This window comes from Macrotis lagotis, chromosome 1 (assembly GCF_037893015.1).
Source record: "Macrotis lagotis isolate mMagLag1 chromosome 1, bilby.v1.9.chrom.fasta, whole genome shotgun sequence".
Classification (NCBI taxonomy): domain Eukaryota; kingdom Metazoa; phylum Chordata; class Mammalia; order Peramelemorphia; family Peramelidae; genus Macrotis; species Macrotis lagotis.
The window spans coordinates 430,284,329-430,311,450 of NC_133658.1; the positions used below are offsets into that span (position 1 = coordinate 430,284,329).

General features: G+C 34.9%; 1 protein-coding gene and 1 long non-coding RNA gene across 2 annotated transcripts in view; one reads left to right on the plus strand and one right to left on the minus strand.

The window, feature by feature from the left end:
• Positions 1 to 27,122, minus strand: part of CDC42BPB (CDC42 binding protein kinase beta) — a 172,663-nt gene that overhangs the window by 26,464 nt on the left and 119,077 nt on the right. The window contains exons 14-26 of the mRNA XM_074213159.1: positions 26,492 to 26,602; positions 24,934 to 25,178; positions 24,655 to 24,760; positions 24,167 to 24,291; positions 16,397 to 16,502; positions 13,135 to 13,283; positions 10,762 to 10,856; positions 10,596 to 10,675; positions 6,310 to 6,399; positions 5,826 to 5,903; positions 3,364 to 3,469; positions 2,898 to 3,034; positions 1,511 to 1,650 (exon numbers count right to left, since the gene is read on the minus strand). Coding sequence (XP_074069260.1) covers positions 1,511 to 1,650; positions 2,898 to 3,034; positions 3,364 to 3,469; positions 5,826 to 5,903; positions 6,310 to 6,399; positions 10,596 to 10,675; positions 10,762 to 10,856; positions 13,135 to 13,283; positions 16,397 to 16,502; positions 24,167 to 24,291; positions 24,655 to 24,760; positions 24,934 to 25,178; positions 26,492 to 26,602 — 1,568 coding nt within the window. The remainder of the gene's footprint in view (positions 1 to 1,510; positions 1,651 to 2,897; positions 3,035 to 3,363; positions 3,470 to 5,825; positions 5,904 to 6,309; positions 6,400 to 10,595; positions 10,676 to 10,761; positions 10,857 to 13,134; positions 13,284 to 16,396; positions 16,503 to 24,166; positions 24,292 to 24,654; positions 24,761 to 24,933; positions 25,179 to 26,491; positions 26,603 to 27,122) is intronic.
• Positions 8,194 to 19,044, plus strand: LOC141506398 (uncharacterized). The gene is made up of 3 exons (XR_012473838.1): positions 8,194 to 8,669; positions 15,804 to 15,918; positions 18,127 to 19,044. It is a non-coding gene; the product is annotated as an uncharacterized LOC141506398 (long non-coding RNA).

The window sequence follows — 27,122 nt, forward strand, 5'->3', positions numbered from 1 at the left end:
GCCTATTAGAGGGAGGATTTTAGTGAACTTAGGTTGCCTGAACTTCAAGGCAAACTATACATTGAACTCTATAATGTATAATGCAAAATATCCAGGGATGTGAACAAGGGAGTGACCAAGATGGGGGAAAAAATGATCAGTTTCTATCGTAAGGAGAAATGAAATGGTTCTGGATTAAGTGCATATGAAAGGTCAGAGAAGAACCTGAAATTTGAAGGGATGTGTGGGAGAAGAGGATGGTGATGGGAGAATCATTTTTAGTTGGGAAGAAAAGAGACTAAAGAAGACTGTGGAAGTGATAATTGAGCAAGGTCTTCAAGTTTAGAGAGGATATCAACAGGTAGTTAGTGATTTGTAGGGAACTTGTTATAGTATGCTTTATACTATTTCATAAGTAAAACTTAAACATTGTTTAGACAACACTTGGCTGAAATTAGGCCACCATTTCAAAAAAATAGCAATAAGACCAATTTCCATTAATTGTGAATAGATTACATTTAAAGGAGTTATACAATGAATATTAGGTTACTGCTTTGGAAACAAGTAAATTCTCTTATTCACAACAAACTGATTTTAGGAAAAGGGTCCATGTCTGATTTTTAATGTGACAAAGTGATTTCATACATAAAGTATGATTAAAATGCTACTATTGCAGAGCAAGGACAAGCAATTACAACTGGTACACTGGTTACCACAAAGCTCATGCTATCTGTCACACCTACACAACACTTCCATCTTTGCCTATTGATATTCTCCAGCTTCCAAAGCTGAGCTCCAGTACTTTCACCTGCATGAAGTCCTCTCCAATTCTCCCAGGTAAACGAAGGAAGACTGGATTTCCTTTCTGAATCTCAAAGACCTTGTATTTTAATATCTCCCATATATTTAATCATATTTTAACTTTTATTATAACTTTTGAGATACACACACACACACACACACACACACACACACACACACACACACACACACACAATAACACAATAGGCTTCTTAAGAGTGGAAGCTGAATTCCTCTCCAAATGCCATGCAGGGTAAATAAGCACAGTTGCTTAATGTTTGTTGAATTTAAGAAGGCAGATGCTAAGTTTCTTCTGTGTGCTTAATTCCAGTAAAACTGAAAAATACTAGAAAATGATGCCATATTAGAGCAAGACAATGGATTATATTTAGGTCAGGTTCTGTTTCCTGGAACTAATTTTCAAATACACAGCTAGTTTTTTCAACTTTTCTACTCTGCAAGCAAGATAACTAAGACTCAAAAATACGATATGTAGACACAAATTTTTTTGAACACTGAGACAGTTAACCTCTCATGCTAAATGTCTGTTTAATTTTTAAAGCACAGAAATTAACATTTTATGTATCAGCCAGAATTAAATGTCTTCTAGAATAATATAATGATCAAGTTATAACTGAAGTCACAGTTGCAATGACATAAAACAAAACTTCATAAAATAAAACTTGAAAATAAAGTTAATAAATCAAATCAGCATTTATCACAAACCCACCTGAGATCTAAGACCTGACTTGCAACAACACCAGGCTGGGTGGATTTTCCTTCAGGCAAATCATATAAAAAGAGTTTACAGTCACAGACAATTGCATATGCTCTTTGCCATCCTTTTTTCACCCCTGTGGGCTTTGGAATCTGCCAAAAAAGAAATTTTACTACAATTTTTAGAAAGACATTTTAAAACTGAAATTAGTTTAAAATTAATCAGAAAATATAATGTCTTGATTTCTCACTTCTAAACCTGGAGTTAGTGAATTATGTTTTATGAATGACTAGGGATAAGTAATGGCATTCTATCCCTCATTTTTCAGTTGCAAACACCTGATACTGCTTTCAATGATTTTTCAGAACTTTGCGCTGAGAAGTGCTTGACCTAGCGGTGTTTGGTTCATGTTTGAAAAAGGTACTCTTATATTCTTCATCAACATATTAGGGAAGTATTGTGCAAAATGGATAAACTATAGAAACAATCTCAAATGTATTTAGCTTCTAATTACACTTTACTATTTATTCATGAAATTCAGAATTTATTTGATTATAAATAACTGTAACTACATCCAGAGGAAAAACTAAGGAGTCTGAATGCATACCAAAGCATTTTATCTTCACTTTTTAAAATTTATTTTTTTCCCTTTAGTTCTGATTCTTCTTTCACAATAAGTCTAATATGGAAATGTGTTAAACATGAGTATACATATATAATCTATATCAAATTACTTGTTGTCATGGGGAGAGGGGAAGCAAAGGAGGAAGGTAGATAAATGTGGAACTCAAAAGCTTACAAAAATAGGAACACTACTGAAAACTATTTGCATGTAACTGAAAAAAATAACATTAAAAAAAGAAGGGGAAAATAATTGTAATCATTTTCCATTAAAACTTTAGTCTAATTTCTTATTTTGGTGCTGAGGCAATTGGATTCTAAAAGGGGGACAAAAACTCGCTCTACTAAGCTAGAAAGACTTTCAAATATGGAGCTGGTAATAGAATATACTACTGGCCATATGAGAAAGACAGCATGATAATCAACTAATGGAAAAGTTGGATACCTTGTGTAGTGACTCTCTAAGAGATGGTGGTAGCACCCAATTTTTAAAGTCAAAATATTCTCAATAACATTTTTAACAAATTAGATTAGTAATAGCTCACACTTATATAATCCTTTACAGTTACAAAGTGCTAAATGATAGTATATTCTCTTATTTCATCTTTATAAAAATTCTGAGATGGATAGTATATTATTAAAGATGAGGAATCTAAATCCCCAAAAGATTTAGTGACATATTAAGATCACAATGTTGTTAGCTGGAAGAGCTTAGATTATAATCCAAGTCCATGACAATTCTGAACTTTTCCTGTCTCTATTGATGCCCCAGTCTTACCTTGACATAACCTTTGTAAGCAGTTCCGATTCCCCTCTGTACATCTACTCCAAGAGGCCTTTTTGATTGTTCAGGAGGAATTGGACAAACCTGAGGAGCACTGTCTTTGCATGAAACATGGCATGAGAAGGAACATACTGGAAAAATGAAAGCCATCAACAATTACATTCTAAAAAGAAGACATATACATATAGGGAAGGCAATTTAAAGATGAAAAGTTAGCACTAGCAAAGAACAGCAAAATTTACTAGTCCCTAGAACAGAGTAAAGCAATATAGAATACAAAGTTAAAAAAGATGACACCAAGAAGAAAGCAAATTTTACATTGGTGCTATGCTAGGGAGTTTGGAGACTTTCTTCTTGTAACTTGATTGTCCTTAAAATTCTTCTAGTAATTACTTTCCACTGAGTTGACCAATGCATCATTAACTTAATCTCCAAAACAACTTCTATTTGAATTACTCACCCTCACAAGCATAGCCTTGTCGAATTAATCCAACCATAAGGGAAGTGCAATGGCTACACTGTGTAGGACTTGAAAAGGATTTGACACTGAATTGGTGAGCTTTAGGCTGAAAGAGAAATATACAAAAGTGAAAAAAAAACTAAAAAAAGAGACTGATCTTTTTGCTAACAAAATTAAACTCAAGATTGGTACAAAGTAGGCACAGACTAAAATATGGTTGAAATGGGTACATGATTTAGACATAAAGGGTGATATTATAAGCAAATTAAGAGTGTCGGAAAAAACTGCCTGACAGATTTGTGGATAGGAATAGGGTTTATGACCAAACAAGAGAAAGAAAGGATCAAGGGAAGTAAAATACTCCTACTACTAGTACTACTCCTACTACTAGTACTACTCCTACTCCTACTACTATGTCTGGTATTCCAAAGAGATCATAGAAAAAGGAAAGGGATCTATGTGTACAAATGTATTCGTAGCAGCTCTTTTTGTGGTAGCAAAGAATTGGAAATCAAGGGGATGTCTAAACCACTGGGGAATAGAGGAACAAGTTGGGCTATATGATTGTGATGGAAATACTACTGTGCTGCAAGAGATGAAAAGGATGGTTTCAGGAAAACTAGGGAAGATTGATATGAACTGATATAAATTGAAGCGAACTTAACCAGGAGAAAATTAAATGTGAAAACATTATTGTAATAATGATCAACCGTGAAAGCTTTGTTACTCTAATCAAAACAGAAATCCACAATTCCAAAGCATCCATGATGAAAAATTCTATCTAACTCCAGAGAGAGAATCGATAAAGTGAGTATAGACCGACGCATATTTTTTCCACTTAAATTTCTTACCCTCCCCAGCCCCCTTTTTACAACATAGCTAATAAAGAAATGTTTTGCACAATTTTACACGTATAATGGGCATCATATTGCCTGCTTTATCAAAGGGTGGAAGAAGGATAAGAGAGATTTCTGAAATTCAAAACCCATTTAAATGAATGTTAAAAATAAATAAAAAAGCAAAGTATAAAAAGTTTGATGGGATAAAAATAAAAATCAAGACTTGATATAGAGAATTCCAGTCCCAAATACCTAACTGGTCTGTCACACAAACCAGCTTCTTCTCTCCCTATTTTTAAATTAGCTAAATTAACAATCAGGTATATTTAAAAATATCTAAATTAATAATAACAGATACACATACCATTTTAAGGTTTGCAAAGGATTTTCATGGCTGTTATCTGATTTGTTGTCATGAAAGGACTACATTTATTATTCCCATTTTACAGGCCAGGAAGAAAACTGACGCTCCAAGAAGTTCACTGACGTGCTTATGCTCACAGAGGTAAATGAGGCCTTTCTTGACTCCCTGCCTAGCATTCTTTTGGTTGTTCTTCTTAGCACATCTGGCATAAAGAATAATACCCCTATTAATTGAGACTAAGGGGAGTGACAAAAATGGAATTTTAATCACCTGTTTGGTGTCCTCACTTATTTTATTAGAGAACAAAATCTGGTGAAAGCTCTTGGTTATGATGGGGGAAGAGTCCCTGACCACCTCCCCCACCCCAGATTAGTCATTAAGGATTTTTTTTTTATCAGATCACATATAGATACTCTATCTCTGCTTCCAAAATTTCTTTCCTGAACTCTGAGTTCCTTAATTTTCTCATACTTTCCTGGTTTAGGTGAAGATAAACATCTCTACAGGCATTTGATTAATGGGAATAGAAGGAGAAAGGGAAAACAGCAGTTCAAGGTTCAGCTCTCTTCAGTATGCCTTCCTACACAGGATATTTCCTCACGAGAATCCAGGTTCCTTCGAATTACATGCTGGGTTTTGTTTGTTTTTGCAGGTGGAGGTAATACTAACAACAGCAATTAGAGAACACTGGGATCTTACAGATAAAAGACCAATGATGCCAAACTCAAATAGAAAAGGATTCCTATTGCATTATGCTGTTATTTATCTTGTTAAATATTTCCCAATTCTGTTTCAATATGGTTGCCTGGCACCTCAGATCTATTAGTAATAGCTAATATTTATTTAGGGCTTACTATGTGCCAGGCACTGTTCTAAATCCTTTCCAATTATTATCCTATTAGATCCTCACAATCCTGGAAGATAGATGCTACTATTGTTCCTATTTTACAGTTGAGGAAATTGAGTCAAAACAGAGGTTAAGTAACTTGCCCAAGATCATACAGATAGTGTTTTCCGGTCACATTTGAATTCGGGTCTTTCTGAGTCTGGGTCCAATATTCTAACTACTGTGCCACCTTTCTTACTTTACAAATGGGGAAACTGGGGAAGTTCTCTCTGCTTCTTTAAATTTTCCTAGAGTATTTTGTTTGGATTTCTCCTTTGTTCATAGATGGGTACAATACCATACCCTTCCCAGTAGAAAAACCAAAATATCCAATTACATTCTAAAAATGAAGGTTCTAAATAAGCTCTCCTACCTTTGGTACAGCAAGAGAAAGAGACTGGATGGTGGGAGAAGAAACAGCAGTTCCTCTCTGCTGAGGACGAGTTGTTTCCTATAAAATAAGAAGAGATACAATTGTTTTTTCAATACTTCCTTTAATTTTCTATGTTGAATATGGTTTGGTTCTTAAAATTTATTATTTTTTATGGTTATACTTTTGATTTACTGTATTAACAAAAATACTCAAAATACTCAAAGCAAATTCACTAACAAAGTAAAAATAAAGCATGTGAATATACTTGTTAAGCAGCCTAAAAAGAGGTTCTACAAACTGAACCAAGGCTACAAAGAAGTACACTTAATACTAGAATGTACATCCTTTCATGATAGGCAGTATTTACAAACTTTAATATATTAACAATTACATTAATTATAAATATTAATATCGATTATGCCCTTGTGGAGGGTTAAAAAGGACTCAGGAGAATCTCTTAGCAGAATAAAGTCAGCAGACTTACTTCTTGCTCTTCTGTATTCATGGAAACTGAAGTGGATGGTGAAACTTCTGGTTTGGGAACTTGTGTTTCTTGATCATTAGTTGAACCAGTCTGAGAAAAAATTTAAAAAAAAAGTAGTAGGAATGATAATTAGGAACTTTTGAACTCCGATTCCTAAATTATATATTATTAAATAATCTAAGTACTGCTCAAAACTGTTTCTAAAACAATATATGGCTGGACTTTGAAATATAAGACGAATATGGTGAATATTGAATCTAACATCAATGAGATGAATATTACTGATTTGGACTAGTGGTATAAGGAATAACATTCAAATAGGAAGAAAGCTCATACAAATAACACTCAAGCACAATTATATATTGACAAATCTATAATGGTATTAAAAATGTCTTAAAAATTTAGAAAATAACTTCAAGATTTTCTGCTAACTGCAAAAGTTAAAAATTGTGACTTTTTTTACTATGAGACATGACAAATGAATGAGAGAACTTTATCTTCAGATATGTATCTCCAATGTAAAATAATGTTATTTTAAAGCTTTTTTTATGAAATCCTAATAAAAGTAGTTTTATTTAGCTGGTTAAATTGAAAGAAATTATACAAATAAGGGGTGGCTAGGTGGCACAGTGGATAGAGCACCGGCCCTGGAATCAAGAGTACCTGAGTTCAAATCTGGCCTCAAACACTTAATAATTACCTAGCTATGTAGCCTTGGACAAGCCACTTAACTCCATTGCCTTGCAAAAACTAAAAAAAATTATAGAAATTAATACAGTGAAAAAAATTCCCTAGTTTAGTGTGCCATTGCAACTAAGAAAAAAAAAGTTGAGAAAAGCACAAACTATTAGCAGCAACTTACTTCTTCCCATAAGATTAGCAAGATGTTGAAGAAACAGAAACTTCAGTTGTAACAGATAAGAGGGATAAAAACGATCATTTTCCACCCCATAAAAACCTTTCATAAAAGGTATTAGTAGAAAATTGAACAATTTTCAGTTTTTATGACAAGTATTTACCAAGCTGGCCAGTTAATTTTAAAACTTGTTTAAATTTCTGGGAATGTTTCAAATATATAGATTTTGTTTTTAGAAGGGGAAAAAAAGCGAATTTTCCCTCTTGAACTAGATAAGTATAAAAAGCAGGAGAAAAAAATATAAAAAAGTAGATCCATCCAAATACAGGAGTAGAAAGTCTGATGCTTGGTTACATAGGATTTGTGATTTTGCTTTCTATAGAGAGCATTGATCATACAATGAATTTGGCTTCTACCTACTACAAACTTCTGTTTTAGTTAGCTATTCTGTATGTTGTCTCCTATCAGTTTATAAACACCACTTTTACGGGGAATAATTGTGATCTAATCTTGGTATTTATACTTCAGGGTTTAGGATGGTACTCTGCATAGAACATTAGTAAGTTTTATTCACCTGATTTAGAACCATTTCATTCTTAAGTCTATCTTCTATCTCTCAGACTCCCAAGGATGAAGTTCTGTGATATCAGTTGTTAATCCAAATATTAATTCTCCATCAAATAACTTTTTACATTTATCAATGTTTTGGTTGTATCTTCTAAGTAGAATATAAGTTCCTGGAGGAGATCCATTTTTCATTTTGTTTTTCTATCTCTGGTGTTTACCACTGTACAATAAACTTTGGAATCACTTAATAAATGGTCTTTGAACTGGATTATTATGAAATTTATAAACTTGCTAATCAGTCAGTCAACAAACATTAAGTAAGCACTTACTCTGTGCCAGGAACTGTGCTAAACCCTGTAGATCAAAGAAAGGCACAAACATAGTCCTTGCTCTTAGAGAACTCACATTCCATTGGGGAAGACAACATGCAAACAACTTTGCATAAATGGTGTATAAGCAACTCTGACTTTTCATGGGCTATCCTATAAAACTGCAGTGCTCTTCCTCATTGCCTTAGTTACCCTAGCTTCCCTGACCTCCTTTAATACTCAGATCAGCAGACAAATCTCCGTTAGAGCTTTAGACTTCCTTCCCTCTGAGATTCCCTTTCATTTACACTATACCCTATACTACTATACCTCCTGTATGTGAAACAGGAAGTGAAAAGGCAGAGTTGGAAGATGGGAGTGGCATGGATGAGAATAACCTGTAAGAAGACCAGAAAAATCACTTTGATAGCTAAGTGGAGGATGAACTGTAGTGGGGCAGGGAGCCCAATCAGAAATCTACTATAATGGAGTAAGCAAGAAATGATGAGGGCTTGAATAAGAGTCATGGCTGTGTGAGTGGACAGAAGATGATAATGGGAACGTTGTGAAGCTAAGAATGACAAGACCTGGCAAGAATTTAAAGGTGTGGGGTAACTATGGGTGAGGAGGTAAGATTAACATTTAGATGACTGAAGTGAATTTTGAAAGAGAGGAGGATTGGGGGTGGGGGAGGGGAAATTACAAGTATTGTTATGGTTGAGTGTAAGATGTCAGTAGGATATCCTGTTAAAAATATTGAAAAAGCAGTTAGCGACATGAGACTACCAATCAAAGAGAATATTAAAGATCTGGGAATCATTCTAAGAGATGACAATGGAATAACGGATAAGATCATGAAGTGATATTGCATAAAAGGAGAAAAGAAAAGGGCACAGGACATAGTAGTGACTGAAGATCTAGCAAAGAAAACTGAAGAGTGGCCAGTCATGTAGGGAAAGAATCAGGAAGAGGTTCTATCAATGCATCAGTTTTAATATGTTCTCTATTAATTCTGGAAAAAACAGCTTTTCTTTGTTTCTACCATAACTACCATACCTAAACAAACTGATGCCAATCAAGACATTTGAAAAGCTAATTGCTGGCAATTCTCTTCTCCCTTCAACTATCAAAGGAATGTTTGTGATTAGTGAAACGAATGAAAAATCATGCAATTCACTAAGTAGTAAGAATTATAAAAGAATTAGTAATTGTTGTTTACTCTACATTTCACAATAAGCTGTAGGCTTTTTCCAGGGACATGGATGGGAAAAACTACTATCATTTGGAAAAATTTAAATGAAAAGGATTTGAAAAGTAGACTCACACAGATGTGTAATCAGAATGATATTAAGCATTCAAAAGCTAGTTAAAGACCTGCAGTAATGAGATTTATTTCTGCCCCTAAACTAGGATTGTTCATGGATACTTATTCTCTAATTGTTTAGGATAAAGATGGACTGAAATAATGTCACCCCACGTTCCCATTTGGGGTACATATATAAAGTGAGAAAGCATGATTCATGTCAGTATTTAAAATGATTGCTTCCTTTTAAATTGTGAAGTTAACCCTAGAAAACTTGTTCTGAATTGCTCATATTATAAACAAATCTGAAAAATTTCTCTCAAAGAGACTCATAATGATAAAACAACCTTACAATATCAATAAGGAAGGTCTGGCTAGAACTTATTTTCTTATTTTTTTCTCTACTTATCTTATTAATTACTTCACCATACATAAAGTTTTGATCTAATTTCATCAATGAAAACTGACTATAAGGGGCAGCTAGGTGGCACAGTGGATAGAGCACCGGCCCTGGAGTCAGGAGTACCCGAGTTCAAATGTGGCCTCAGACACTTAATAAGTACCTAGCTGTGTGGCCCTGGGCAAGCCACTTAACCCCATTGCCTTGCCAAAAACAAAAAACAAACAAAAAAAAAAACTGACTATGTGGGTCATATATAAATAGTTGTTTTCTGGATCTCAAAGAGTTAGCACAGTGCAAGTACATATGTAATCAGCTGGTCCTTAAAAAATATTTGTTGAATAAACTAAAATGGCTTGAAAGATCAGTAAGGCAGAATGCTATTAGCCTGGAAGCATAAAGCTAACCCATCAATAGACAGCCAGTTAAATCTCTGAGACAAATGAGCATTATTTGAACCTGCTATTATTTACCTTGGAGAGCTCATCCCTGGAAAGATTTTTAATCATTTTTTTTTAATTTAGGGTTTTACAAGGCAAATGGGGTTAAGTGGCTTGCCCAGGGCCACACAGCTAGGTACTTATTAAGTGTCTGACACTGGATTTGAACTCGGGTACTCCTGACTCCAGGGCCGGTGCTCTTATCCACTGCACCACCTAGCTGCCCCAGATTTTAATCATTTTTGAAGGAAAACTTATAAATATTCCACCATAGGTCAATTCCAAGCTCATGACACACTTCACACATGTGATGTTTCCATGGATAACTTTTGGGTATCTAATCATATTTCAGCTTATTAAAAATGAACAACCCACATATTTCTGTGATCAAATCATTGACTTATACACTTACTCTAAATGTCAGATCATGTGCAAGAGGTGAAGTATTAAAATACTCAAAAATTGATTCCTGGAAATCCGGAAGTTTGAGCCCTGAAAGGAAAAAGCAATTAATAAATTGAAAGTTAAGATAAAAGATACTATTTGAAATTTATTAAAAACTTTTAATCATTATTTACCTGTATCTGCCTTAAATTTCTCTTCTATTTTTTTCCTCAAATTTTCCATTTCTTCTAGTAATTCTCTATTTTTTGCTTCAGATTCCTTTAGTTTACTGCAATATTAAATATAATTGATTTAGTGTTATGGAAAAAAGACATTTTATAATTTATGTTGAGATTTACTTGATGGGTCAGTAGGCTTAGAATCATGGTATAAAGTTAATTTATTTAATATTATGTTAATATAATATTAATATTATTTAATAAAGGAACTCAAACCTGTTTTAAAATTATAAACATTTACATAAAAATTATGTTAGGTTCATTATAATTTCCAATCTGTTTATTACTATGAAACTTTCTATCATAGAATCTTACACAATCATTTTAGCATTACTTGGCTGAAGAACAAGACAATGCATACTCAAGTTAAAGAGATTTACTGGCAAGGTATAAAAAGGTAATAACAAGGTATAACTTGATAACTACTACAAGAAAGTTAATCCTCAACTTGTACCAATGCAAGTTGTACCAATATTAAGACTTTAATGGTGACAGAGTTTATCAAAGATAATTTCATTCCTTTCTCAAAGAGCAGAGATATAACAATCATACAAGACTTCTATTTTCTTCAGGAATTTGTAGTAAAAGTTTGCAAAAGAAACAGAAATTTCTTTTTTCTCACCAAATCAGGATTACAAGTATCAGCATGGGCATAAGAAACAACTACTCAAAAGGCAGCTGATACTGGGACTCATGACAGAGAAAGAAATATTTTGTTATGAAATTTGCTTTGGGGAACAAACTGGAAAAATTCCCCTTTGTAGCAAGTGAAGAAAAACAGTTTCCTGAAAAAAAAATTTCTATGTTAGGAACAAATGATGAGGGGCGGCTAGGTGGCTCACTGGAAAGAGCACCGGCCCTGGAGTCAGGAGTATCTGAGTTCAAGTCCAGCCTCAGACACTTAATAATTACCTAGCTGTGTGGCCTTGGGCAAGCCACTTAACCCCATTTGCCTTGCAAAAGCCTAAAAAAAAAACAAAAAACCAAAAAAAAAAACCAAATGATGAGGCAGTAAGTCAACAATGCTCACTACTTGCAGCAAGTAGTGAAAAAAAGAGGGACTTAGTCAAGACACGGTGGCAGAATCTCAGGGCTAAAAGGATCTTAGAGGTCATCTAGTTCAATTCAAATCTGAACAAGAATCCCCTCTCTAAACATCAACCAGTCCAGTATTTGCATGATGACATCCAGTCAATCAGCAATGGTTATGGGGTGGCTAGGTGGTGCAGTGGATAGAGCACTGCCCTTGGAATCAGGAGTACCTGAGTTCAAATCTGGCCTCAGACACTTAATAGTTACCTAGCCATGTGGCCTTGGGCAAGCCACTTAACCCCATTGCCTTGCAAAAACTAAAACAAACAAACAAACAAACAAACAAATAAATAAATAAAGCAATGGTTAAGCAACTACTATGTGATAGTCACTGGGTTAAGAGCTGGGAGGCAAGAAAAGGTTCCCTGTCTTCAAGCAGCTGCTCACAGTCAGGGAATGGTTGAACTTATGGTATATGAATATTATGATGGAGTACTATTGTTCTATATGAAACCATAAGTGGTAGGACTCTAAGGAAGCATGGAATGAATTACAGGAACTGATACTAAACAAAAGGAGCAGAACCAAGAGAACACGGTACACATTAACATCAACATTGTGTGTTGATCAATCCTGAATGATGTACCTCCTCTCAGCAGCTGTTCAGAGAACTAGGACAACCCGAGGAGACCTGTTATAGACAATGTTATCCACATCCAGAGAAACAAAACAAAACCAAAACAAAAAAACCTTACAGAATCTGAACGAACTTCTTAAAAATTTCTCTTATGTTTTTCTTTCCTATCTCATGACTTTCTTTGTTTTTCCTTAATCCTAATTCCTCATACAGAACATGACTAATCTGTAAATATGTTAAACACAATATTTACCAGACTGTTCACCACTGAGGGGAGGGGGGTGGGAAGGGAGGCTGGGCAGAAATATGTAACTTTAAAACATGTAAATGCAGGTGAATGAATGTTGAAAAACTTTTAAAGCATGCAATTAGAAAAGTAAAATTATCAACTGAAGAAAGAAAAAAGAATTTGCATGCTAGAACAATGATAAATTCTCATCCACAAAATGATAACTACTACAAATTTATAAAAGAAAACTTTAACTCAGCTTATGTTGTATGAAAAAAAGAGTGCAATTTGCTGCACAAATGAAGAAAATTTACCACCTTTCAACATAGTTGACAAAAATTTTATTATTTCTTTAAAATATCAAGAATATAAAAAGTTATTAAGTTGAAATAAAATGCAAAAACCATATATCAGCATTAACTTTTAGTACCTTTCAAAGGCTAGATTTGTTTCTTTGACTTTTCTTAGTTCTTCCTGAATAAGCTGTTTGGCACGTATCTCTGCATCAAGGGCAGACTGCAACTCTAGCCGAGCAGACATATCTAGTTTTTGACTACGGCGCACTTTCCAAAGAGGATCCTGTAGAATTGAGTTAGTCGACATTAGATAATACTTGAAAAACCAGCCTTTTATTTGATGAACATCAATACAAATATGGATTAGATTTCCAATTTATATATTAAATTTATATATTTCAATAAACAAAGGTAGGAAATTAAATTTCAATTTATCTTAAAATCTTAATTGAAATAAAATACTTAAGAAAAATTGTCTTAGCCTTCATGGAAATATGAGAAAATTTATTAATAATAAAGGTGGTAACAATAGCTAGCATTTATATAGAACTTTAAGGGTTTGCAAAACATTTAAATATCTTATTTTACCCTCACAACAACTAAGAAAGGTAATGTTATTTTTACATTTTTACCTTTCAAATGCTAAGAAATTATATTTATATGATCCATATTACTTTGCAAAATGGTTGAATCACTTCACAGCTCTATTAATGATAATTAAAGCTTCAGCTTTCCCATGGTCCTTCCTTTTTTTGCCAACTTAGCTAATGTGATATAAGTGTATGACAGAATAATTTTTATTTGCAATTCTCTCTCTCTCTCTCTCTCTCTCTCTCTCTCTCTCTCTCTCTCTCTCTCTCTCTCTCTCTCTCTCGCAAGGCAAGTGGGGTTAAGTGGCTTTCCCAAGGCCACACGGCTAGGTAATTATTAAGTGTCTGAGACCACATTTGAACCCAGGTACTCCTGACTCCAGGGCCGGTGCTTTATCCACTGCACCACCTAGCCGCCCCTATTTGCAATTCCCTTAATAATTAGTGGCATCTTTTCATATAGCTATAGATTTCTTCCTTTGAAAACTGCCTTGAATAGGCAATTAAAAAAAGAAACACAAGTTGTTAGTAGTCATATAAAAAGAATTAAGAAATGCAAATTAAAGCAGTTGGGTTTTAAAAGATGGAGCAAGTTTAGAAGTAAAGTTCAACTTTGTCAGAATGAGTCGAAGTATGGCCTGTGCTGGAATTAATATTAGCTAGCATTTAAATATATTCTGTAGAGCAATTTGAAAATATGCCCAAAGGGCTATAAAACCATAACAAACCAAACAAATAACCTACCCTTCGACCTAGAAATGTCACTACCGGGTCTATATTCCCCAAAAGATGAAAAACATGAAGGAAAAGTACCTTTAATATATAAAGTTATTTATAGCAGCTCTTTTCTGATGGCAAGGAACTAGAAATTGAGCGGATACTCATCAGTTCAGGGATGGATAAATAAAATTTGGTGTATCATCAAGATGAAATGTTATTTTGTTATGAGAAATGAAGAACAGGATGCTCTCAGTAAAAAACTTGCAAGAGCAGATGCAATGGGAAATGTACTATATAACAAAGTAACAGCAATGATCTAGTATGATAAGCTGTGAATGACTTACCTTTACTCAGTACTGCTGTGACCCAAAAGAACTCTGAAGGACTTAATGATAAAGAATACTATCCATCCCAAAGACAAAGCTGATGGTGTTTGAATACAAATTGAAGCATACCTTTTTTTTTCAGGTTTTTTGCAAGGCAATGGGGTTAAGTGTCTTGCCCAAGGCCACACAGCTAGGTAATTAAGAAGTGTCTGAGGCCAGATTTGAACTCAGGTACTCCTGACTCCAGAGCCAGTGCTCTATCCACTGCGCAACTTAGCTGCACTGAAAGCATACTTTCTTTAACCTTATTTTTCTTGATTTTCTTTTTTACAACATCACTACTGTGGTAATGTTTTTCATGTCTACACATTTTTAATCTATATCAAATAAGTTGCTTTTCTCAATGATGGGAAATGGGGTGGGAGGAAGGGAAAGAACTTTGAACTCAAGGTTTTAAAAGTAAAGGTTGGGGGCAGCAGCTAGATGGTGCAGCAACCCTGGAGACAGAAGGACCTGAGTTTAAATCTGGACTCAGACACTTAATAATTACCTAACTGTGTTGATCTTGGGCAAATCACTTAACCCCAATGCCTTGCAAAAACTGAAACTAAAAAAAAAAAAAAAAAAAAAGTGAATGTTGGGGGAGCTAGGTGGTGCAGTTGATGATGGATAGAGGACTGGCCCTGGAGTCAGGAGGACCTGAGTTGAAAACTGGACTCAGACACTTAATAACTACCTAACTGCGTGACCTTGGGCAAACCACTTAACTCTATTGCCTTACCAAAAAAAAGTGACCAGTGAAACTTGTTTTTGCATGTAATCGAGAAAAAATAAAATACTAAAAAACTTAGCACTTTCCAAATATAATCAATTCTGATATAAAACTTGCTTTGAAAATATCTTGATAAATTAGGGAACATTCTGAACCAGCTCAAATTTTAAGTTTGCTTATGATCATTTCTACACCATGTTACTATAACTCATAAGCTACAATCTTTTTGATATCCACTTCCACAAGCCAAACTTCAGGTCTTTGTCAAGGTAAACATTCATATTCATATTTATGGTCTATGTTCTGGGGCAAGAGGAGCTGTAATCAGAGAAGGGCTGTTCTGTACTGCCCTGACCTCCAATTCTAACCAGGGTCAAATTCTACTTCTTCCATAGTCCTCTGCTACATCGCCCTGCTAGGACCTCTCTGATTTGCTCCAGACTCTGATAATCATAGGCTACTGGGAACTTGGACACAGGCTCTGCAGCAGATAAGGACTGCAGTATTTATGTATGTATTAACCACTTAAACACTTAGACACCTTCTTTATCTGAATTCAGGAAATTGAACCTGTTTACTCTACCTCTTCCAACTTGGAAAGTCCTTAATGTTTAAAACTAGACTAACATTTTCTATTTGCTTCCTATCTTTTTTGGATGTGTCACTGACAAGGTTTTTGAGCATTGCCAATCTCATTTTCCCATAAACCCTGTGGTTTTTATTGTGTCATTTTGCTTTCTGGAACTCCTATGATGAGTTTTAACGGAAATGACTACTCATTTTAACCTGATAAGTCCCTAAGGAGGTACATGCTATTATAATCCCCATTTTAAAGATGAGGAAATAGAGGCAGGAAGAGGCTCAGAGACTTGTCCAAGATCCTAGAGCTCATATTTGTTTGAAGTTGGATTCCTTGCTCCAAAGTCCTATCTATGTGCTGTTTCAATAGCAAAGGAAGATAGTTAACAATAATGAACTAATAGCTTACCAGTGTCCTTGATCCTAAACTAGAGCTTCTCAATGATTCAAGTTCTTCTGTCATCTTGGATGCTAAAGCCTGAAGATATCCACGAGCATCTTTTTCATCACTTACCCTGGTAGGACAGTATAACAGATTTAATGATTTTATAATAGCATAAATATTACTAATACTGACAAACAATTGTTAAAAAGGAAAAATATTTCTTCCCTCTAATATTTGGGATAAGTCACCTCAATTTTTACATTTACAGTAACTTAGCCAAAATATATTAACAGTAGGTAAGTATAACACAAAATGTTCACTGATTAATGTAGTGGAAATTTCCTGAGAAGATTGTAGGATTCACAGCATTCCGGTAATCATTCCTACATTCAAAATAATTTTTCATACAGGAATTCAAAACAAGAATTAGGATGAGAATACTTAAAAATAATTTTTTTTCAAGACTGTCATTTACCTAGGGCAGCTAGGTGGCACAGTAAATAAGAGATGGGGGTCTTTTGTCAGGAAATCTCCCCCTCCTGAGTTCAAATTTGGCCTCACACATTTACTACCTATGTGGTCCATAGCAAGTTATTTAACCCTGTTTGCCTGTTTCCTCATCTGTAAATGGGCTGGAAAAGGAATTGGCAAACTACTCCCATATCTTTGCCAAAAACAAAAGCCAAAGGGAGTCATAAATAGTCAGACACAACTGAAACAAGTGAAAAAAATACCGTAAGTAGTTGAAAAGAAAATATGCTTTGGTCTTTTAAAAACATCAAACTCTTGGTGTTAGAAAAGATGTAATTAAATAAATCTAAATGTAAAAGCTAAAGTAAATCAGAACATGGAATGTAATTGGACATGGAAAGGAAAAATTCTGAATTTAGAGTCAAAGATCAGTGTTCAGATCTTATCTTTCTTACTTGCTACATGTTTTGACTGTGAACAAAGTCACCATCTCTCTTAGCGTTCTCATTTATAAAATAAAATGGATAATTTATAAGTTTCTTTCCAATTCTAAAGTACTACTCTTCTTAAAATAATTCAGCATAACTTTCCTGACAACAACTTTCTCAACATCACTATGTTCTGTGGAAACTTTGCTCTAGCCTTGAAAAACTCTATAATCTTGAACTTTTCTTCCAACATTATGTCTGCATATTCCCTTGTTCTTAATCTCATTCAAAGGAATTCCCTGACTCTGCTTCCATATTAACTGCTGAGGGAATTGAGGGATTAGGACAGCTAGTAACTAAATATGGGAATTGAGCGAATCACTTTGACTTTTGTGACTCAGTTCTGAGTTTCCTCGCTTTTCAATTATGAATCTAGTGGGAATTGGAAGAAAACCTTAGTGCATTGGTTGAACCTAGCCCTGCATGGCTGGGAAACCGGACCCACTCCTACCTACTGTTTAGACACCTTCAATCAAGCACCTAGATTATGCTGACCAGAAATTCAATTCAGATCCAAAGGCTAATGTAAGGAGTTCTCACACAATTGTTTTTCTCAAGCAACCTTTAAGTCTTATCTGAAAACCGGTCCAATCTGACCAGTTGTTTCCATATTCCTTTGATTGTTTACAGACACTTAAGACACCTTCTTTACCTGAATTCAGGAAATTGAACCTGTTTACTCTACCCCTTCCAACTGGGAAAGTCCTTAACCTTTCTTCCAATTAGAAATCAGCTTATCCAATGTTGTATTGTTTCATTTTAATTAATTGGACTTATTTGATTGTTTTTTGTTAGGTTCCTGCCAGCTAGTTTATCCTTACCCAGGACTGAAGAGGTGGGAGACAAGGATGGAAAGTTCTCCAAGATCTCTGTTTTTTGAACCAAATACAAGTGGCTTAAATACCCTCCCCAGTCCCTGGTCCACGCCCACAGCACTCTCCAATCAACCAATAAAACAATGCTGTGGTGCTAGAGGACATCAGGTGATAAAAGTTTATGGCACTCCTACACACAACAGTGCCTTACAAATCCCTCTTTTTGTTTTTTGAAGCGAAATTCCTTAATTCAATTACATAATGAATGCCACATAAATTGTAAACAAAAGTTCAAAAATAATGTGTCAATTAAACAATAGTAAAAACAACTAAGCATCCAAGTCAATTAACATGAGTTATTAAATTTTGCAAAATAATATTTCTATCATTATATTATGCAGGAATCCACAGATTTATGCCCAGAAGGGGATCATAATTTGTGATATTTCCCTTACCATAACCGTGAGATGATAGATGATAGATCACAAACTTTTTTTCTTTTGCCAACAAAAAACCTTTCAAAGGTATCAAATTTAAAATCCAAACTACAAGGAGTTAACATTTAACTCAGGTAACTATAACTATTTCATATCTGAATTATATACACAGGAGTTTAGACACTAACACAAACACAGAAACAACTCTCTTGTATCACATTTATCAAGCTGAGATTGATACCTTGGCCAGTACCAGATTTCAGAATATAGAAACATTTTCCCACCCCACACCAAAATATTAGCCACAAGCACAGGCTTCATTCAAAAGATGAAATCTGAATTTCCCAGTCCCCCCAAAAAATATTCTTCCCCCTTTTTTCTTAACTAATTGACCACAAAGCTTCCCAATCAGTAGCCTAAGAAAAACATAATCACTGCCCAACCCCCCCCAAAATAAGAAGGCATGGGGTCCCTTGATTTCTAAAGTAAGCTTTTTGAGACATGGGTTTGAGTTTTGAAGTTCTAAAAAGGAAGATTTCCCTTCTCCCTCCCCCGACTCTCTGCAGAGTTTGGGGGGCAGCAGAGAATAAGAAAGCATTTGAAAGAGTAAGAGAGAGAAAGAGTTCCACACAAAGATTTTCCATCTGTACAGACTCCTTTCTTCATGTAACCAAAGGGATACTTTTTGGATTGATGTCATCCTCTGTGCCACCACAGAGTCCCTTCCAGTTGAAATTGTAACAGTCTAGGTTGGTCTGCTGAGTTCCTTCCTAAACAAAATGGGTGATAAGTTTGTATTCCTTATCAAAGGCACTTTATCTGGGACCCGGGGAAGGAAGCTACAAAGATACTTCCATTCAAGAGCCTTTCCTTCTCCCTTTACCAGTTCCATGTTCTTCAACATCAGTATCTCAGTCACCATTTGACTTTTGTTTTCCAGACTCAAAAATAGTGTTTAGATTTGGAAAGTTCCCAGTCCATGGTTTTGTCACTAGCTCAGGATGAGGACTCATGCTAATTAGAGTCCTCTCTCTGAGTTTCTGGGAAGTTGCTGAGGAAAAATCAATGGCAAGTTTAGAAGGGACTTGCCTCACTGGGTCTATGAAGATAAAATATTCACTTTTCAAAGATGGGATGTGTCTCACTGAGAGAAACACTATATACACAGCCAGGGCTTGAATGGTAAAATCAAAGGCCCTTACCATCTACATGCAGAGTAGGTTTTCCTTTCCACACTTGATGAGACCCCTGGAAAAATAATCTTGTCTATTACTTTCAAAAATTCTCTAATCTTTTTAAGGCTTACCGGGCACCCTTGTCCTTTTATCCCTAATTTCTGTTTCATGGTAACAACTAACCTGTTACCTCTCTGAAGTCTTTTGCTCTAGATGTCACCGGAAGCCCTTTTCCCTTGCTTGTATCTGCTGGTCAGATAGCCCTGAAATGAGTCTTTTTTCTTGCCTTCATGTCCCCGTTCAGGTACCATTAGGTTCTTACTGGCTAGCTTATCTTTACCCAGATGAATGCTGAAGAGGCAGGAGACAAGGATGGAAAGTTCTCCTAGTTCTTGAAGATCTCCGTTTATTTAACCAAATACAAGTGCTTAAATAACCTCCCCAGTCCCTGGTCCCCTCCCACTCCTGTGGCACTCTCCAATCAACCAGTAAAATAATACTCTGGTGCTAGAGGACACCAGGTGATAAAAGTTTACAGTACTCCCACACACAACAGTTCTTTACAATTTTTAATGTATAAAAATCTATCTCCCCCCCTGCATTTGGAGTCCAGGCCTAAAGCGAGAAGGTCTGGTCCCATTTTGTAGTCAGGTCACAATGCTTAATAAATCAATATACTCAAAGACAGAACCTTTGTTTCCTTAATCATTTCATCTTTCACTCATCACATCCTTTAACAGTATCTCTCAGTACCCTTAAATTCCTTTGAAGTACATGCAAACTATTCATGCTATTCTCTCCTCATCTTTGTTGACATATATCCCAATTTTCTTATCAGACATATAATCTTCTCTATCCCATCTTCTGCTATTCAACCTCAAAGCCTTGGGCATTTCAACTGTTTTCTCTATCCCTGATTCACAATCTCATGTTCACACAGAAGTTCACAGATTTTTAGCACTTCTAAAGTTCTGAAATTTGAAATTCCATCGTTTTAGATCTCCTACACCATCATTAACCAAGTGTTTGTCTTCAATATGACCATTGAACCCTTAACGTAGTCCTTCTTTTACTCTTGCCCATATACCCAGTCAATGAATTTATAACTTTCCATTTTAACAATGAAATCTACTGTTCCCTCTACTCTTTTTCTCTGTCTATTCCCAGACTATTAAGACGAATATAAAACTGAGGTTCTATAAATGGACTGTAACTCACCAACAATAACTTTATGTTGTGTAATTTCAGTGGAACCAATGCTGGTGCCTAACAATCTTAATCTATTCTTATTGATTCCCTATTTCACTAGTCAATGGCTATGCAGAATCTTTACTGCTCTAGAGGTCAACCACAGTTCTAACTCTAATACTTACAATAGTATCCTACTTCATTAAGAACATATCCTATCAAAGTTCTCTCAATTCCCATTCTCCAGACTGCAATATTATTATCATCCTATCTTCTTTTTCCCTTTATCTGTGTACTTGACAGCATTCCTGACTACTTCTGGACCTCAATCCAATAAATATTTCCACAATTTCAATTCAATTTCTCAATCTCTTTCTGATGTTGTCTTCCCATCTGATCATAGATGTCCTTGACCTCTCTGCAGTCTTTTGACACAGATGGCAACTCCTCCAAGACATTTTTCTACCTTGGCTTCAGAAAATCCATTTTTCTTGTTCTCCTCTTACTAACTACTCCTATTTTTATGTCCTCTTCAATGATTCTTTAGCATGGATGTTCTTCCAAGTTCTATTATGAGGTCCCTTTCTTTTTTTCCCTCTATACATTTTTCAGTGGAAAATCTCATTCACTATGATCAATTTAATTATCATTCCTATGCAGATGACACCCAAATCTAGACTTTTAGTCTTTTAACTTCTCTTTAAGTTCCAGTTTTACATCTTCAAAATGAAAACTGTTACCTGACTATCCTGGCAGTGATGTGTAGCACAGTACATAGAGCACAGGGCTTGGAGTCAGAAGATTTGAATTCAAATTGATCTCAGATACTTATTAGCTGTATGACTTTAGGCAAGCCATTCAGTCTCTGTCTCAAGTTTCCTCAACTGTAAAATGGGAATAATAACAGCAAGTACATTACAGGGTTATTGTGAGGATTAAATAATACAAAATTTGAAAAGTATATAGCACATAGTAGGTGCTACACAAATGCTTATTTTCTTCCCTATCCGCAACGTTCCCACACTCCCATCACTACCTTAAACTCAAAAGATAGGATGGTGCAGCTCATGTTTTCACCTACATTTTTCAGTTCCTTCTAATTTCACTATTTCAGTGATTCAAGTCACTCATCTCTATTTCTCATATATTTAACTTTTGCTTAATTTCTGACCCTTCTGTCTTCTACATATCTCATATCTAATTCATTTTTAATAACTGTTATCTTTAACATTCATGTTTTTCCCATCCTTTCTTGCCTCACTAGTCTAACTACCTAGTAGAAAGCCCTCATTACTACCTATTTAGACTGTCATAGATTCCAAAAGGATCTCTCCACCACCACTCTCTCCCTTCATGTAACAAAATCTTTCACACAAATGTCTAACTAATTACATATATCTAATAATGTCAAAATGATCCTCAAAACCAACAATGGGTCCCATACCACCTAATGGATAAAACTCAGATTCCTCTGAATTATACTCTAAACCTTAAACAATATGGTTTCATTCAACCTGTCTCTCCCTATATGGTTTCTTACATCTAAAATTCTCCTCTGCCTATAGAATTCCAATCCAATCCAATTCAACAAGTATTTATTAAATAATTACCCTATGATGAATAAAATATTGTATTAGCCTTTATATACTTGGAATATGACAAACAAAAAACAAAATGAAAAAATTCCTACCCAAAGCCAGACTCAGATAATACTGTAGATATATAATAAGATAATTAATAATATTAGAAAAGATTACCTTTTCTAAAATTCCCAGTCAATAAAGATCTTTTCATCCCTGCATTAACACCCCACCTAGTTTGTATCTTCCTTTATGTACCCATCATCTGTTAGTCTGTAATAAATACTTTTTATGACCAAGATGAAGGGCAACATGGGATAGTAGATAAAGAGTTGGTCCTGAAATCAGGAAGAGTTGAGTTCAAGCCCTACCTCTATCACAATCTGATTTCCCTACAAAGAAACCACAGCTTTAGTCTTTATCTCTATACACTGTATACAGAAGACACAAAGAAAAATGAAACAGTCTCTGTCCTTAAATTCTATGAAAGAGACAGTATGTACACATAGAAGAATGTACAAAATAAATAAAAGATAATTTTGATGATAAAACATCAGCAGCTAAGGGAATCAAAAAGGGTTCATGTAAAAAGTATAGCTGCGCAGCTAGGTGGCACAATGGATAGAGCACCAGCCCTGGAGTAAGGAGGACCTGAATTCAAACCACAGACACTTAATAACTGCCTAGCTGTGTGACCTTAGGCAAGTCACTTAATCCCATTGCCTTAAATAAATGTTTTTTTTTAAAAGTACAACTTAAGCTGAAGGGAATTGGGGAGTTTAAAAGGGGAAAGGAATTGCCATCTTAAAAGAGGCTGTATTCAAGTACAAAGGATAGTAAATCAATGGCAAAGAGAGGAGAAACAGTACTGTGTATGAGAAATAGGAAACTCAAACTGTTATGCAAATAAGCTTGGAAAATTGGGTTGGATCAAGGTCTTCAAAAGCTGGAATCTCTTACTCTAAAATGCATTCTGTTTCATCTACAATTAAACATATTGCTTTGTACAAAGTAGGCATTTAGTAGATCTTTCTTGAATTGAACCCTTTAGGGAAGGTGTGGAAGTACTATTATTCCTATTTTTCATCCCTGCCCATCGCCTTTATTCCCTTCTCAGCTTTGCTACTGACTTTCTGAATTTCTAAGCCAGATCTGAACAGCTATCTTATTTTGGAATTTCTCCCCAGTATCTGGGATCTCTTTACTTTGAAACATCCAACCACCCTGTGGCCTTCTCAACCTGGAGTATCCCTCTGTCACTCTATTTTCTTCTTCCTGAGACTTCCAGGGCAGAGGCCCAGGTCAGCCAGCCTTCAGGCTTTGTTCTTGATTCCCTAGTTCTCACAATCTTCCATCCTTTCCCCTTTTCCCCAAGTTTTAGGCTCCTTTTAGGTTTTGTTATTCCCCATTAGAATATAAACTCCATGACAACAGACTATCTTTTTGCTTCTATTGTGTTCCTAGCAGTTTTGTTTCCTTCCTTTCCTCTACTATCAGATCACTAACAAGGATTAAAGATAAGACTGAAACCCTGAATTTCTGACTCCAAGTCCAGTACTTACATTCATCAAGATAATTTTAATTATTTTTTAATATTTGCATATTGTTTAGATCTCTAAGGATCTTGAATAAGCACATACCACTGAATAATTTCTGCAATTTGAGCTTCCCAATGGGCAACTGAATCCTTCTTAGCTGCCAAATCTTGAAGTTCATCTTCTAGTTGCCTGTTCTGAGCTGTTAGTTTATCCACAAATGCACAAAGCTGAAATTAAATTATTTTTATTATAAAATTAATCAAACAGGTATGATTTGGACATAAGCTCAGTAATAACAAGATGGCTTTTTCTGCAATAACTGAAACAAAGTTTAAAATAATTCTTTAATTTCTGTTATTAAAATTTCTCAAATTAATGAGAGTTTATTTTTTAATTCAAGGTTGAATGTTTTGATTCATCTGAATTACTTTTACATTAAACCATATAGGATTGAAAATTTCCCCCTTAAAAGGCTAAATCAAATGCTCATTTGATTCTAAAAATTAGTACCATTAAAATACTAGCAAATTTCAAAGATATCAGAAGACTAAAACATTCATGAAAAGTAATCTTCATAAATTTTTCATTACCCTTTCAGTTTCAGTTGTTAGTTTCTTGTTCTCTTCAAATAGCATTGTTCTTTCTCGTTCATATTTATCCTTTACTGTCCCTACTGCTTCCTCCATCTCGTTATGTCTAAGGCAAAGAAGGAAAAAGATGAAAAAGCTTAAAACTTCAATACCAATGAAATGTATCAACTCATCCTTTTTAGTAAACCACAATACTTTTCACATAAAAATTAGTCAGTGTGATTCAGGGTCAGTACAGTGCACTGTAGTCATATTTCTTAAATGAACATAGAAACTTACCTTTCTCGTTTTGATTTTTCCAATTTATCTTTTAACATTAAGATCTCTTTCTGAAGAGCTAATTGATGGCTTTCTGAATCGTGCACTTCTTTTTTCACATTTTTAACTTCTAGGACATGGGAGGCCTCTCGCCTGACCAGTTCCTCTTCATAAAACAAAACTTTCTTCTCAAGTTCAGATTTTATTTTAGAAATTTCCTGTTGATGTTCTAAAGTAATCCCTGATCCCCGGACTCCTTGCTTTATCTGGAGACAATGGTTAAAATGTCAGAAAATACAAAGGAGGCTGCATGGTGTAGTAGAGAGAGGGCTAGAATTAGGTGATACATGGTTTCAAGTTCAGCTTCTGACACTTATATAGCTATGTAACACATAGGGATCACAAGTAAATCTCAAACTCTCAAAGATTCATTTTCTTTTGGGAAGCTTTCTTTGCAAAATGGTGACAATACCTGCAATGCCTATTGCTCCTTCCTCCCCCCTCCTGCGTTTCATCTTCCAAACCAAAATATTCTTCCCTGACTACCATTCTTCTATGTTTGTTTTCTTCTTAATTAGAATATAATCTCCTTGGGGACAGGGACTGTCTTGCTTTTGATAGCTGTATCTTCCACATTATGCTGAGCATTAAGTAAGAAATGCTTTTCCATTTATTCAAATAAGATGATGTGTAACTTAAAGCATGATATAAATGTCAATTATTATGATAATATAAGTTTAACTGTTATGTCCTCAAACAAAATTATATTAAGGTGTTCTCTGTACCCTTCCTTCCCCAACAGAAAAATCTTTCTTATCTTAATGAACTCTGAGACACTCTTAGATGTGTGCTGTGTCATATGACCACTGGGATCCAGAAATATTGTATTCTACAACATAGGCTCTAAATTGTTTTTTTCTAGTTCATCCCTTCTTATGTGTTCCACCAGTAGTACACAGCTAGCAGTTAACTAATACTTCAGATTGGATATTATATTAGATGACCTATGGAATCATTTTAAATTCTAAGATTCTATAAATTTAAAGGTAAAGTCTACGGTTAAATATATATAAATGTAAAACTAAAATGACTCTTGAAAATATCAAATCTTTCCCCTTGACCTCAGTCCCACACCCTGGCCACCTCAATTAGTTTGCAATCACTTCTTCCTAGCCCTCTACTAAGCAATGATCAGGCTACTCTCTCCCCTTAGCTTCTAAAGGCTGAGTATTTAGAATATCACCGTATTAGGCTTGAACTTAAAAGTTTAATATTAACTATATTAAAATGTTCTGAAAGCAAATTAAAACAAATTATAAAACAATTTAATATAAAAATAAATTTTGATATTTCAAAGAAAAATATGAATTAAAATGATTACAGTGTTGACTATTTATGTCCTACGTAAAAGAGTAAAATTCTGTGAAGGCAAGGACCACATCTGATGTTTCTTCTTCACTCTCAAAGTACCTATATCTACCACAAAGCTTTGTGGATCACTGAAAATATGTTGATATGTCCCTAACTTTTATGCAATCTACAGTGACAGATCCAGCTATTTTAAAACAATCACCATCACCTTAAGAGCTTCCAGTTCACTTTCCACTTGCTTAGAGAAACTCTCACTGTGCTCACGAAGCTTTCGTTCCTTTGATGCTTCTGCAATTGCATCTTCAAGTCGAGATTCCAGCTAACAAAGGAAAAAGAAGCTTGGTATTTATTATAAAGTAATGCGTATTACACCATTTCATTGTCTCTCCCAACGAAAACTAAAGATCCTAAAATTCTAAAGATCATTCTACCACAGACAACGATTTTGTGGTCTACAAAAATGGCTTATTTGAAGTAATACAAAAATTCTAATCTAAGTCAATGATCTATATCTGAAGAATAAGCTTATATGGAAAAAATGGAAAAACAAGGGATACAGCAATCTGTCTTGTAAAACACTGATTCTTAATTGAAGATCAAAGGTACCAGGTAAACGATTCTCCAAAGTCTATTAGTCTATTAGACTACAATAAAAATGTATGTATGAGAGGGTAGCCAGGTGGTGCAGTGGATAGAGCATTGTCTCTAGTCAGAAAGACCTGAGTTCAAATCTGACCTCAGACACTTAATAACTGTTTCACTGTGGGACCTTGGGCAAGTCACTTAACCCCATTGCCTTAAATAAATTTTTTTTTAAAAATGTATGAATGTAAACAAGA